The 14,435-nt window shown below is 42.5% G+C and overlaps 1 protein-coding gene across 1 annotated transcript in view; it reads left to right on the top strand.

The window, feature by feature from the left end:
• Nucleotides 1-1,440: 1,440 nt before the first annotated feature.
• Nucleotides 1,441-14,435, top strand: part of rcl1 (RNA terminal phosphate cyclase-like 1) — a 29,210-nt gene continuing 16,215 nt past the window's right edge. The window contains exons 1-5 of the mRNA XM_072589112.1: nt 1,441-1,637; nt 3,431-3,502; nt 8,654-8,829; nt 11,042-11,116; nt 13,569-13,693. Of these exons, the coding sequence (XP_072445213.1) occupies nt 1,499-1,637; nt 3,431-3,502; nt 8,654-8,829; nt 11,042-11,116; nt 13,569-13,693 (587 nt within the window). The 5' untranslated portion in view covers nt 1,441-1,498. The remainder of the gene's footprint in view (nt 1,638-3,430; nt 3,503-8,653; nt 8,830-11,041; nt 11,117-13,568; nt 13,694-14,435) is intronic.

Here is a 14,435-nt window from a genome sequence, read left to right on the forward strand (position 1 = left end):
TACGCTGTACATTCCTACAATCCTACCCAAACGGCTAAGTGATGTTCTGCATTTTGCCAGGAAGAATAGATGAGCTGAATATTAGTTAAATGGTGAAAGACTGCAGAAAGCTGTAGCAGTGAGGAATTTGGGGATCCTAGTGCATCAGTCACTAACTGCTAGCATTAAGCAATGCAGTTGACTTTTAACTGCCCTCTGGGCAACTAGGGATGGGCAATAAATGATCACCTAGCCAGCAATACCCACATGGCCCTTATTCTAAAGGGGATTGGACTATTATAAGGAGATCTTGCTAAAACTGTACAAGGTACTAAGCAGACCAGAATACTGTGAACAGTTTTGCCCCCTTTACCCAAGGAAAGATATACTGGTGACAGTTGTGAGAAGGCTCCAGTGTTTAATGGTCTTATGACCTCTGTGCTGTCTCAATTTTAGACTTGAATTTCCAATCCAAATTTCTCCTTGTCACACTTCGTTTTGCAATGCTCCCTGAAAACTTATTCTGACATTCAATTCCATTGAAGATGTAATAAAACTGCAAAATATTTCTTTGATTTCAACATGATATTCATAAAAAATATATAAAGTTTCTAAATCATATCCGTACAGACTTCACAGAGAAAAAGATGCAAATAACATATGGGTTTTTTGACATTTCTCAGAGCTTCTCTACTATTGTAAAAAACAATTGTATTTTTTACTTATACAGGAAACTAAGGATGTTCATTTTGAGGCACCACAAGGGGCCGACATTTTAATGGTGCCTAGTTATACTTTATCAGGAGGACCTTAGTCTGTGGTTATTGAATGTTGGCAGATGTTGACAGATCAGAGACCAAGCCTCTGAGGAACAAAAAACAGAAATTGCTGGGGCGCAACTCAGCAAGTCTGGCACCATCTGTAGAGAGGAAGAGAGTTCACATTTTGAGCTCAGTAACCACTCTTCAGAACATTTCCTCACTTCAAAAGTCTACTTTATTCACAAAAAAAAACACTTTATACACATAGATTGTCACTAGAGCAATTCGATTCTGTGCACAGGCTTTACATATACAGGACAAAAATAAACTCAAGGCATTCTTTACTTATAAAAGACTACATTTAGATATATTTGAGGTGAAGGAGGGGGGGGGCTAATAACTGAACAGGACCCCCCCCCAAGCAAGAGCTCACATTAGTCCTCTCCCTCACCACCTTGGCAGCAGGGGGCGGAGCTGACCTGTGACCCTCTCCCAGGGGTGTTCCATTAAGGGGCAAAACTCACCTCATTCCTGGGGGTGGGGTCTGTACTGAGGGGGGCGGGTCTGACCCATGACCCATGACCCGTCCCATAGAGGGGCGGGGTTTGTACTAAGGGGCGGGACTGAGCCTTGACTGCCCCCCCCGGGAGGTGGGGTTTGTACCAGGTGGGCGTGCCTGACCTATGACCCAGGCCTGGGGCGGGGTTTGTGGCGGCGTGCGTGTCTGTGTCTGTGAGTGGAGGGAGACGGTCAGGAAGATGGCGGGTGGCTGCGGGCAGACCGTGCGCTGGGAGGGAGCCGGCTACCTGCGGATGAGGTTGTCGCTGGCGGTACTGAGCGGCCGCACCGTGTGTATCTCCGGGATAAGGAGCCTGGAGCTGAACCCGGGGCTGCAGGGTGAGCCAGAGCGGGGCCCGCTGTTTGGGGACAAGGAAATCCCGTCCCTCACCCGCCACCACCACACCCCCCACGCCCAGGTTCTTGTCCCCTTCCCCTTCCCCGTCCCCACCCATCCCAACCCCTGGGCTCTCTCCCCATCCTGCCCCCTGGGCTCTTGTCTCTCTCCCCCCCCCCCCCCCCCCGCCCACACCCCATCCCACTCCCTCCCGGGCTCTTGTGTCACCCCACCCCATCCCACCCCCTGGGCTCTTGTTTCTCCCTCCCCACCCCTGGGCTCTTGTTCCCTCCTCCCCCCCCACCCCTGGGCTCTTGTTCCCTCTCTCTTCCCCCCCCCCCCCCCGGGCTTTTGTCTCCTCCCCCCCCGGCTATTGTCCCCTCTCCCCCCACCCCCTGGGCTCCCCCACCCCCCATGTTCTCATACCTGTCTCTCCCCCACCCCACCCCAGGTTCCTGTACCCATCTCATCTCCTTCCCCCCCCCCCCAAGAGTTCTCACCCCCATCTCCCCCCACCCCCTGGGGCTCTCATTCCTTCACTGCCCCCAGGAGGGGAATGTATGGCCCCCATGCCATCCTCCTAAGGTCATTCCCCCCACCCCCTGTTTTCGTCTACCCTCCGTCCCTCCCTTCTCTTTCCCCCTTCACCCCAGGTTCTTTTCCTCAGAATTGGGAAAGGAACACTCAGCCTGAAACATTAACTCTGATTTCTCTGTCTGGATGCTGCCAGACCTGAGCTTGTCTAGCAATTTCTGTTTTTATTACAGCATCTACATTTGTTTTCGTTTTCACAATGTACTATTGTGGCTATGTAAGGCTTTGGTCAGACCCTGCTTGGAATATTGTGAGCAGTTTTGGGCTCCATATCTAAGGAAGTGTGTGCCATCCTTGGAAGAGATCCAGAGGGCGTTCATAAGAGTGAACCCGAAAATAAAGGACTTGTCAAATGACGAGTGGTTGAAGACTTGGAATCTGTACTCTTGAGTTTAGAAGGATGAAGGGGGTCTGGGGAATCTCTTTGAAACTTAATACTGAGGCCTGGATAGAGTGAACATGGAGAAAATGTTTCCTCTAATAAGTGAAACTCTGACTTGAGGGTGCAGCCTCAGAATGAAGGTATGTCCATTTAGAACTGTGATGGATTACTTCAGCCAGAGGGCAGTGAATCTGTGGAACTCATTGCCTCAGGAGGTTGTGGAGGACAAGCCATTGTGTGTATTTAAGACAGAGATAGCTTGGTTTTTGTTTAGTCAGGGGATCAAGTGTTACATGGCGAAAAGAAGAGCATGGGGTCGAAAACATACCAACCCTGATAGGCCATTTGGCCCATCGGGTCTATCTTATGGTCAGAATGTTAACATCAGTCTGAAGCTTACCATCTTGTGTTGGATAAGTATTAGCGAACTTGCACGAAATTGTTTTCCAGTTTTCCTATGCAAAATAGTGGCATTTATTTATCCCTTATTTCACAAAAACATGTGACCTGAATTGACTGACCAAAGAAGTTTGCTGATTTGTGTGCACTCCTCATTGGCCAGAAGTTTACAGAAACCAGTAAATAAAACTTGTGCAAGAGTTTATGTTTGCGTCTCTTTGTACTGTGTATATTGGGAGCAAGCCATGCAATCATGGCTTTGTGTTATCACTGCTATCTATGTGCATTGTGCAAAGAGCACTGGAAGTGTTTTACCACTAATTTGGCAAAGAAGGATTTAAATGAAAATTTCTAGACTGTAAGTTAAATTTCCTCTATTTGACTGTTTTTATGTATGATTTCCTTTCCTCATACTTCCAGATTATGAAGCAAGCTTCATTAGATTGATGGACAAAATAACAAATGGTTCCCGGATTGAAATAAATGAAACTGGTGAGTTCTTTGTATGTAACTAAAGCTAAAGAGTGTCAATGCTTATCTCTTGAATGATTTGGGACTTATTAATGTGGAAGATTTTACACAGATTGGGGTCACGTACCTTCAGAGAAAAAACACATTTGTTATCTAACCTTTTCAAATACATTTATGAATTCATGGAAGACCAGTTAAGATGGTGACTGTGTGCAGTTGAAGGTGGTGCAGTTATTCTAATATAGGTGAACTTCATTAGGGCTTTTGACAAGGTCTTGTGTGGCTGACTGGTTAAGAAACAGAGCCCAAAGGATCCAGGACAATTTGATAAATTGAATCCAAAATGGGCTTGGTGGCAGGAAGCAGATGGTGATGTTTGAAACATGTTTTTGTGACTGGAAACATTTGTACAATGGCATACCACAGAGCTTCATACTGGGTCCTTTACTGTTTGTATAACATTAATGAATGTAGAAGGTATGGTCAGTAAGTTCACAGATCATGTGGAAATTGATTTGATAAATAGCAAGAAGGAAAACCTTAGACTACTGGGCGATATTGACAGGTTGGTCAGATGGGCTGAACAATGGCAAATGGAACTTTAATCCTGAAAATGAAGAGGGTATGCATTCTGGGAGAACAACAAGGCAGGGAAGTAAACATTGTGTAGTGCAACCCTAAGAAATGCCAAGGATGAGAGGGACCTTGATGTACATGTACATGTACATAATACTTGAAGACACCAGGTCAGTCGATGAGGTGGTGAAAATGGCAAAAAGGATTAGTGCCTTTTATTAGGAGACAGTGAGGTCTGCAGATGCTGGAGGTCAGAGTCCAGAGAGTGTTGCTGGAAAAGCACAGCAGGTCAGGCAGCATCTGAAGTGCAGGAAAATCGGCGTTTCGGGCCGGAGCCCTCCGTCAGGATTTCTGATGAAGGGCTCCGGCCCAAAACGTTGATTTTCCTGCTCCTTGGATGCTGCCTGACTTGCTGTGCTTTTCCAGCACCACACTCTCAACTGGTGCCTTTTATTAGTCAAGACATTGAACATAAGAGCAAAATGGTTATGATGCAGCTGTGTATGATGTTGGTTAGGCCACAGCTGGAGTACTGTATGCATTTCTCCTTACTACAGTATAGGAAGGATGTGATTCACCAAAATGTTGCTGGTATAAGAGCAATTCAGTTTTGCACAGAGAGGAGATATGCTGGGGTTGTTTTCCTTAGGGCAGTGGAGGCTGAGGAAAGATCGCATGATCGTATGGTGTGCAAAGCTATGAGGGACAGACATATGCAGGAATATTTCCTCTTGGTCGAGAGAGATCAGTAACCAGGGGACACAGTTCTAAGATGAGTGGGAAATTTAAAGAGGATTTGAGGAAAACGTTTCACCCAGAGGCTGATGAGTATCAGGAACTTGTTGCCTGTAAGAGTCGTAGAGCAGGAATCCTCCAGGCATGTGTATTGAGATGTGCACTTAAAATACCATAGCATAGAAAACTGAGCCAAATGCTGGAAAAAAAGGATCGGAATAGATGATACTTCATTGGTGTAGGTCTGATGGACCAAAGGGCTGCCACCTCTGCTGCAAAAAGAGTTTGATTCTTAAATTTTCTGAAAACCTTGACAGCATGCTATCACTGCTATTTTTAACGTGTGTATTTAGCTCAGCAAGAAACCTTTTGCCAACCACACCACTGTTGAGGTGTGTTGAATATTCAAACTATTTCAGTGCAGTGGGTATGGATGAAACCCAGTGCAGATATTTTAGATTAATGATCAGTACCATAATTCACCTCATGATGTGATAGATAGTGATTACTGCTCATCAACCTCTTTGGTGGCAAAAATGAACTCTTAGGGATGAGTCTCAGTCCTTCAGAAGGTTTTAAGAATGGCCAAATTTAAATATGTCCTTTTTTTCTGCTCTTTATCCCCTCTTTCTTTCCCCTCTTTCTGATTGAACATGAAATTTACACACTTGCCCCTCCTCTTTCGTTCTCCTCCTGTTTATTTGAATGTTTAAGATAATGCAGTTTTCTTTAACCCGTTCACTAATGGCCAGGTGCCCTGTTTCCCTCACGAACATTAGTGAAGCTTTCGGCATTTTTTGGGAAAAAGGTTTGAACTGAATGGGCAAATTAACTAAGAGCAGACGTTGCTAGATGCCCCACTATAACAAAATCTGGTCCTGCAATTTTAAAATGAGGCCGAAAATATATTTTTAACAGATTAATATCTGTTCTTGACTGCTTGCATCTCTGCCGCCACATCCATTTTCACCCAAGGAGTATAGTTAATCATTATTCCCTGTGTGTCATGCCTGGGCTTGATTGGAAATGTTCTATGCAGAATGCATGATAAATGTTATAAAATCTGCAGTAATATTCTTAGGAGGCTATAATACAAGGCATAATTACAAGCTTAGCACCAAACAACTAAATTAAAATTCTACCATAGTTACTTGAAAGTTTTGGCTGTTTACGTAATTGACTTAGTAAAGCTCAGGGACAATGTTTATAATCTATGTCTTACATATTCTGCAAGGCTTCCATGTTAAAATTAGTCATAGAGATGCACAGAACGGAAACAGGCCGTTCGATCCAACTAGTCCATGCCAACCAGACATCCTAAATAAATCTCGTCCCATTTGCCAGCATTTGGCCCTCCAAACCCTTCCTGTTCATACGCCCATCCAGATGCCTTTTTAGATGTTGTAATTGTACCAGCTTCCTCCACTTCCTCTGGCAGCTCATTCCAAACATGCACCACCCCTGCATGAAAATGTTGCTCCTTAGGTCCCTTTTATATCTTTCCTCTCTCACCCTAAACCTATGCCCTCTAGTTTAGGGCTCCTCCACCCCAGGGAAAAGACCTTGACTATTCAACCGATCTATGCTCCTAATGATTTTTATAAACCTCTAAGACCTCTCCGATGCTCCAGCGAAAACAGCCCCATCCTATTCAGCCTCTCCCAATAACTCAAACCCTCCAACATTGGCAACATCCTTGGAAATCTTTTCTGAACCCTTACAAATTTTACAGCGTTCTTCCTATAACAGGGAGATGGGAATGACACGGAGTATTCCATAAGTGGCCTAAATATGTCCTGTACAGCAGCAACATGACCTCCCAACTCCTATATTCAATGCACTGACCATTAAAGGCAAGCATACCAAACACCACTTTCACTACTGAAAACAACAATCGCTGGAGATCACAGCAGGTCACATAGCATCCATGGAGATCGAGCAAGCTAGTATTCGAGTCTAGATGACACTCTATCAGAGTCGCCTTCACTATCCTACCTACCTGTGACTCCACTTTCAAGGAACTATGAATCTGCACTCCAAGGTCTCTCTGTTCAGCAACACTCCTTAGGACCTTACTATTAAGTGTACAAATCCTACTAAGATTTGCTTTTCCAAAATGCAGCGCCTCGCATTTATCTAAATTAAGCTCCATCTGCCACTCCTCAGCTCATTGGCCCATCTAATTAAGGTCCTGGTGTATTCTGAGGTAACCTTCTTGGCTGTCCACTACACCTCCAATTTTAGTGTCATCTGCAAACTTACTGACCATACTCCTATGTTCACATCCAAATCCTTTTATATAAATGATAAAAATCAATGGGCCCAGCACTGATCCATGTGGCACACTGCTGGTCAGAGGCCTCTAGTCTGAAAAGCAACCCTCCACCACCACCCTCTGTCTTCTACCTTTGATCCAATTCTGTATCCAAATAGCTAGTTTTCCCTCTATCCTGTGTGATCTAACCTTGCTAACCAGTTTACAGTGAGGAAACCTGTCGAACACCTTACTGAAGTCCATATAGATTGTGCCCACCACTCTGCCCTCATAATCCTCTTCATTATTTCTTCAAAAAACTCAATCAAGTTTGTGAGACACGATTTCCCACGCACAAAGCCATGTTGACTATCTCTAATCAGTCCTTGCCTTTCCAAACACACCCATCCTGCCCCGCAGGAATCCCTCCAACAACTTGCCCACCAACAATGTCAGACTCACCAGTCTATAGTTCCCTGGCTTTTCCTTACCACCTTTCTTAAATAGTGGCACCATGTTAGCCAACTTCCAGTCTTCTGGCACCTCATGTGGCTATTAATGATACAATATCTCAGAAAGGGACCCAGCAATCATTTATTTCCCTAGCATCCCACAAAGTTCTTGAATTCACCTGATCAGGTCCGAATTACTAAAGGGTTGGATAGTAAATTCTCTCTCTCAAAACTAGAGGTATGAGCATAACAGTTACATATTATAATTCTAAAAGAAACAGTAAAGGCGCTTTGGTCAAAATGTTATGTCTTTCATTGTTGAAACTTACATTCTCACCTTACTGTTTAATTCCTTTTTCTGTTGAATTGCCACAAATTGAGTCTATCCACTTCAGTAGCTTTCACTCCTATCTCAATCTCAAACTCTGACTCAAGTTCCCTTCTCATTCTGATCATCCTAATTCTGCATTTGCTTCAATTGTCCTCATCTGAATATGGATTCAAGTTACACCACAGCTAGAGCAGGTTTCATAGGATGGCCCTTCGGTACAGAGCTCAATATGTCATTAAATTGATGCTGCATCTGCCTCATTAGTTCCCTAAGTGGATGATAAAATTTGAGGAGGAAGAGGAATTTTAGCTACTGGCTAAAATATTTTCTTCAATTAACATTGTCAGTAGAGTTATCAGATTTAACCATGATTTTCTTTAACACCTCCACAAAGGCTGCAGCTTTTAAGTTTATCATTAATTGGATGTTCCTGAGAGGCCACATACAGTCTGCATAAATGAAGTGGAGGTGCTGGTGTTAGACTGGAGTGGACAAAGTTACAAGCTTTTGGAGATTTCAGATAAACTGTTGGACTATAACCTGGCATAGTTGCCAGTCTAATTTGGTTGCAAGTTAAGGACAAGTTGGCCAATAACAGTGCCTTGATTTCTTGTTCTTTCCTCTACACACACACTTCATGAGCCTGTGCCTGACATTTGCTTGATGCTTTCAATTGACAGAAATGAATTTGTGAACTCAATAAGTGGAAAACATAAATCTGTCTGCTCTGATGAAGCCATGTATAGATGTTCCCATAGAATGATCATTTAAAGTGTTTTTTCATGTTTTAAATATACATTTTGACTATCATTTTGTTTCTTCAGGTACTACACTAAATTTCCAACCAGGGCTTCTGCACGGAGGAAGGATTGAACATGACTGTCATCCACAACGCTCCATTGGCTATTACCTGGAAGCCTTGCTCTATCTAGCTCCTTTTATGAAGAGACCATTAAAAGCCACCCTGAGAGGCATCACTAATGATCAAACAGATCCTTCTGTAAGTTGCAGTTCAATTTGCAATAGAGATATTTGAGATGCCAATGTTGATTATTTGATCCATTGATAACATAATCTGGATGCCAAAGCTTTGGCTAATATAATGTATTTCTTTTGCCCGTTTTCACTGGCGATACTGGCATTTGTTGCCCTGAAATGCTGAGACTAGTTGTCTCGTGTAATGGTTGGATACAGCTAAATGATTTGTCAAGCCACTTCAGAGGGCACTTGAGCACCAATCCATTTCAATGGGATTGGATTTACATTTAGTCAGACTGAGTAATGCTTCCTTCCATCAGTCCAGTTGGATTTGTAAGACAATCTCTCAATCTTAAGGTCACTTTTAATAATATTAATGTTTTATTTCCAGGTTTTTTAAAACTGCATTTAGAATCTTACACAGCACTCTTAGTAGAACTCTTAGTTGGTCAGGTCTTTCAATTATTTGTTCACTGAGCTAACCACTACATTTTGTAAAATCTGGTTGTAATTTAAAGCGTTGGTACTTTTTGATGCAGCCTGGGCCTAGTTGCAGGTCAGTTAATCAGGATAGATACAATATCACCTACAGTCAGGGAGAAAGTTGGACTGCAGATGCTGGAGAATCAGTTGAAATGTGTGGTGCTGGAAAAACACAGCAGATCAGATAGCATCTGAGGAGCAGGAGAGTCGATGTTTTGGGCATAAGCCCTTCATAAGAATTCCTGACAAAGGGCTTATGCTCAAAATATCAATTCTCTTGTTCCTCAATGCTCCCTGACCTGCTGTGCCTTTCCAGTGTCGCATTTTTTGTCTGCCACCCACAGCCAGCCAACTTTGGAGCTGATGCTGAAACCAAGATGGGTTATTAACAGATTTGAGGTCCTTAGTGAAATGTTACTCAATAATCTGACCGATATTTTACCTCCACTCCAGGAGATGGCCATGGGCCTTAGCTACACCTGCCCTTTTGTCCCTCTTCAGCACATACACAGGTACTGTTCCTAACTCTTCCGCCAGTACATCGATGATTGCATCAGTGCTGCACCCTGTACACAGGCTGAACTGGAGCAGTTCTTCGACTTCGCTAGCAACTTCCATCCTGTCCTGAAATTCACTTGCTCTATCTTGGACTCCTTCCACTTTCTTGACCTCTCCGTTTCCATCTCCAAATGGAAAATGGATCAATGTTTACTATAAACCCACATACACTCATTGCTACCTGGACAACACTCCCTCCCACCCTGTATCCTGCAAAAAGTCCGTCCTGTTCTCCCAGTTCCTCCGTGTCTTTGCATCTGCTCTGATAAGGAATTGTTCTACTCCCAAATATCCCAGAAGTCCTTCAATTTCAAATAATTTTTCTCCCCACTGTCATCCAAACAGCCCTCCACTGCACCTCCTCCATTCTCTGCTTCACTAATCTAAACCTCTTTGCGCCCCCCCCCCCCACCCCCCCAAAAAACATAAGATAGGGCCCTCTTTCTCCTTACTTTCCAACTTATCAGCCTCTGCATCCAATGTATCACCCTCAAACACTTCCGCCAACTCCAATTAAACTCTACTACCCAGAACATCTTGCCCTCGCCATTTCTCTCTGCCTTCCGCAAAGACAGTTCCCTTTGTCTCTCCTTGTTTTGTGCCACACTCCCCACCGACCCATCCAACCCCCTGGATCCTGCCCCTGGCACCTGAAAAAGATGCAACATCTGTCAGTACACCACCTCCCTTACCTCCACCCAGGACCCCAACCAGTCCTTCCAGGTGAAACAGAGGTACACCTACATCTCCTCCAGCCTAGTTTACCGCATCCGATGCTCCCAGTGTGACCTTCTCTACATTGGTGAGACCAAATGTAATCGAAGTGAACGTTTCGCTGAGCATCTTCACCAGGCCAGAGAGGGCCAGTTTGACTTCCCAGTCACTCACCATTTCAGTTCCCGCTCCCAGTCCCCTCAGACATGTCCATTTTGGTTTTGCCTAAGCTTAAAATGTTATTTTATCAGTCAGAAAATTTAACAAAGATACTTAATGGTGGCATTGTGCATTCACTGACCAAACAAAACACTATTTTCCTTTTTCATTTTTACTTGAGAAACTAAAGGAGAGAAACATTTGAATATGTTTCTAATGGATTGAGTTTATTGTGTAGAAAACATATAATCTGGTCATTCTGTACACCCAATGAATTCTGGCTTTAATATCATCTTCCATCCTTTCATCCCTTGTTTAAGGTTGATACTCTTAAGATGACAGCCCTTCCCTTAATGAAACGGTTTGGTATAGATGGTGAAGGATTTGAGCTCAAGGTAAGAAAATTGTTGCTAGCTTTTAAGACACATTTTCCCTTTATATGATGTGGCAGAATTTAATGCCATTCCTTTTACAGACTGTAGTAGCAAATTAGGCCCAAATGAAATATAACTGAGGTGTTAATTTTGAAAAAAAAATTCTGTTGTCTTGAATGTTATTTATGAGGCGCATTCACCTGGAGAAATACAAAGTGTTTTTTTTAATGAAGTTTTCATGTAAAGTTGTAAAGGCTGTGAAGAAAATCAAGTAAAATGTACTTTGTGCAATTTTTTAAAAGAAGCTTTTTTTCTAAATTTTCTGATGTTGCATCTTACTTGCTACAAAATGGTTAAGCATGTTCTCAAATGTTGTCCTTAAAGACTATAACAGAAGTTGAACAAGACATTCCCTTTTCTTTGCAACTTCAATTTAGATCTGGAACAAACTGGTGGAATTTAAACCTTCAAATTATCTGGCTGGAAGTAAAATATATTTGATAATTCTAAGCATGTTTCTCTCATAATTTGATGTCAGTCATCTTATTTCACATCCTATCAATTTGAGCTTGTTCACAACTCTGCCACTCTTATCTAACTCTCACCATATCCCACTCATCCATCAGACCTGGCACTTACTGACCTTACTGGCTTCCTAGAGTTTTAGCATTTTCTTATTCAGCTCTTTCTGTGGTCCTGCCTCCTATTTCTGTAACTTCATCCAGTCCATAAGTATCTGAGAACTCTTCTTCCAATTGTGGCCTTTTGTGCATTCCCCAGCCCAATCGCTGTACCTTCAGCTATCTAACCCCTAAATCTCAGTCTTTCCACCATTCTCAATTTTAAGACCGTCCCTGATTTTTTTTGTTTTGGGTCAAACGTTTAAGTTATTTTGGTGTCAATCTTTATTTGATTATATACCTATGAAGTGCTTTGCATTTTTGCTTTGCAATCGTGCAAGGTTAAAGTTTTGGACTAATGCAAGGTTATTTCTTAGAGACATGAGATTGAATTTGGAGTGAAAAATTCATCTATTCCAATTATTCCAGCAGTATTCACAAGAATAATTTCTTGTATGGTGCTGAGGTGGAGTAAGCAAACTTAACTCTCCATCTGGCAGTCTCTAACCTGATGCAAGCTCTTGCTGTGTTAAGATTCCTGCAGAGATGAATAACTTTTTCAAATTTCCCAGTGACTGATGCAAAAGAATTGCATGGCAAGATATAAAATTTTAAGGCTTTTACAGTGCAAACAAACTGAAAGCAGCATTAATTAAAGCTAGGTAATTAAAACACTGTGGTACAGACAAAGTAAACCCTGGACATCTCGTGCTGCTCAAACCTCTGGGCAATTAAGGATGGACAGTGAATACTGGCCTAGCTAGTGACACACCACATCTCATGAATGAATTTTAAAGTCTGCTCCCTAACCTGCTGGGTCAATCTTCCAGTATCCTTTTAAATAAAGTCCCCTTCACTCATTGTCCTAAGCATATTTGAGTAGACTTCCAGTAGCAAGGACTCACTGGTGTTCTTTTGAACAGGGATTCCATTCTCATCGCCATTCCATTTTGTGATTAACTCAGCAGCAGTCCTTTTGTTCTGCAGTGCACAGCAGTGCTTGCTTTTGGTCGGCAAGAATCTGTGTGTCCTCACATAGCGTTGCCAGCTGCTTCTCCATTTGTGTCTGTGTTAAAGCTTGCACCTGATTTTCAAAAGACACATGGCAGCTAGATCACATGGGTTATTGCTGCATTGTCTTATAAAGGTTAGTGCTCATAACATCTAACAATTTTGCAACATTTTGAATGCAAATACACAACTATCTTGCCAGTTGCTAAAAAGCAGGGTATTTCACGGTGGATGGAGTGTTCTAGACGTTTTTTCACACTTTTTGATGAATCAGCATAATGCTGTTTTTTTTCTGAGAGCAGTGAATTATTATGGTTTGATATTACATTGGTAACCAGAGGCTTTTATCGATAATAGTAGCAGCTGCATCTGGTGCTGAATAAATCCAGTGGTATGCTTAAATATAAAAATTAAGATGTGCTATTTTTGGTACATTAAGCATTATGATTGAAAAACCTAAAAATGTGATTGCTTTAAAAATTAGTTGGCAAAAATTATTTTATGGAAGACAATGCACTTTTGTATTGAGGTCTGTTAAGGTCTAAGTAAAGGTTATATTTGTAACTTTTCTATCCACCTTCCAAGAGAATCCTTTTCTTAAGCTAGAAGTGGCCCTAAATTAGTCGAGTCTTTCTCAACTACCTCTCTCCACTTCCAAAATCAGTTGTATGATAAAATGAGTACAGACAGTTAATTAACTGCAAATTAAATGTTGGTCTCCTTTGAATGTGACAACAACCTTACCTAACCTGTCAAGGGACCCAGATCATGGAAAGTTGACTGTATAAACATGGCGTTACCATGGTTATTTGTGATTGCATGTTTTGTGATTGCTTTGAAAGGTAGTCCGGAGAGGCATGGCCCCTGGAGGAGGCGGTGAGGTTATGTTCTCGTGCCCAGTGCGGAGGTTTTTAAAGCCTGTCCAGTTAACTGACCCTGGCAAAATTAAGCGGATCAGAGGTATAGCGTATCCTTCACCAGTCTGTATGCAATCTAATTCTGTATGTGTCGCTCACGCTGTTTGTAAAACTTGATTTTTTTTTTCCTCTTTCCCCTTTTGTGCTTTTTAGAAATGTGAGACTGGATTCTCTGAGAAGTAGAAATTTCGTGCAGATTGCCACTTGCCCTTTTTTTATGAAAGAAGGAGCTCCACATTTCTGAGAGGAGATTCCCCTCAGGGGTCCCTCAAATGTGGAGCTGCACTTCCATTCTGACAGTTCTTTCATAGCACAAAACTGTCAGAGGAAGAGAAACCACAGTGGGTTTCTCCCTCCAAAGGGCAAATGAAGGAAAGCCTAAATACCTTTAAGGCCTAGGTAATAGCTTGGTATGCATGGGGTGAATGTTATTGGAGATGGCAGGAATGTGGAATAATCCGATCAGCTAAAATGTCATTGACTGACAGAACAGGCCCAAGGGATTGAGTAGCCTGCAAATTCATCTGTTCATATCTGTGTACTTCATTGTGCCATTCAGGGTTCGTGCTAATTATGGCAGTTTATGCGTGTGCAAGTGTACAGATCATTTGGATAAATAGAGCAACAATTTTGTATTGTAAAAGATGATCAAGAACTTGTAATTCTTTTGTGTTTTGATCTTAGCTGATGTTAAGGTTGGGTGTCAGATTCCAGAGCGTGCTTTGTTAGATCCAAACTTTTTGAAACGTACAAGCCAAATATTGAAGAGGTTACCAGTGTATTTCTAACAGA

Source organism: Chiloscyllium punctatum, chromosome 2 (genome assembly GCF_047496795.1).
Source record: "Chiloscyllium punctatum isolate Juve2018m chromosome 2, sChiPun1.3, whole genome shotgun sequence".
NCBI classification, from domain to species: Eukaryota; Metazoa; Chordata; class Chondrichthyes; order Orectolobiformes; family Hemiscylliidae; genus Chiloscyllium; species Chiloscyllium punctatum.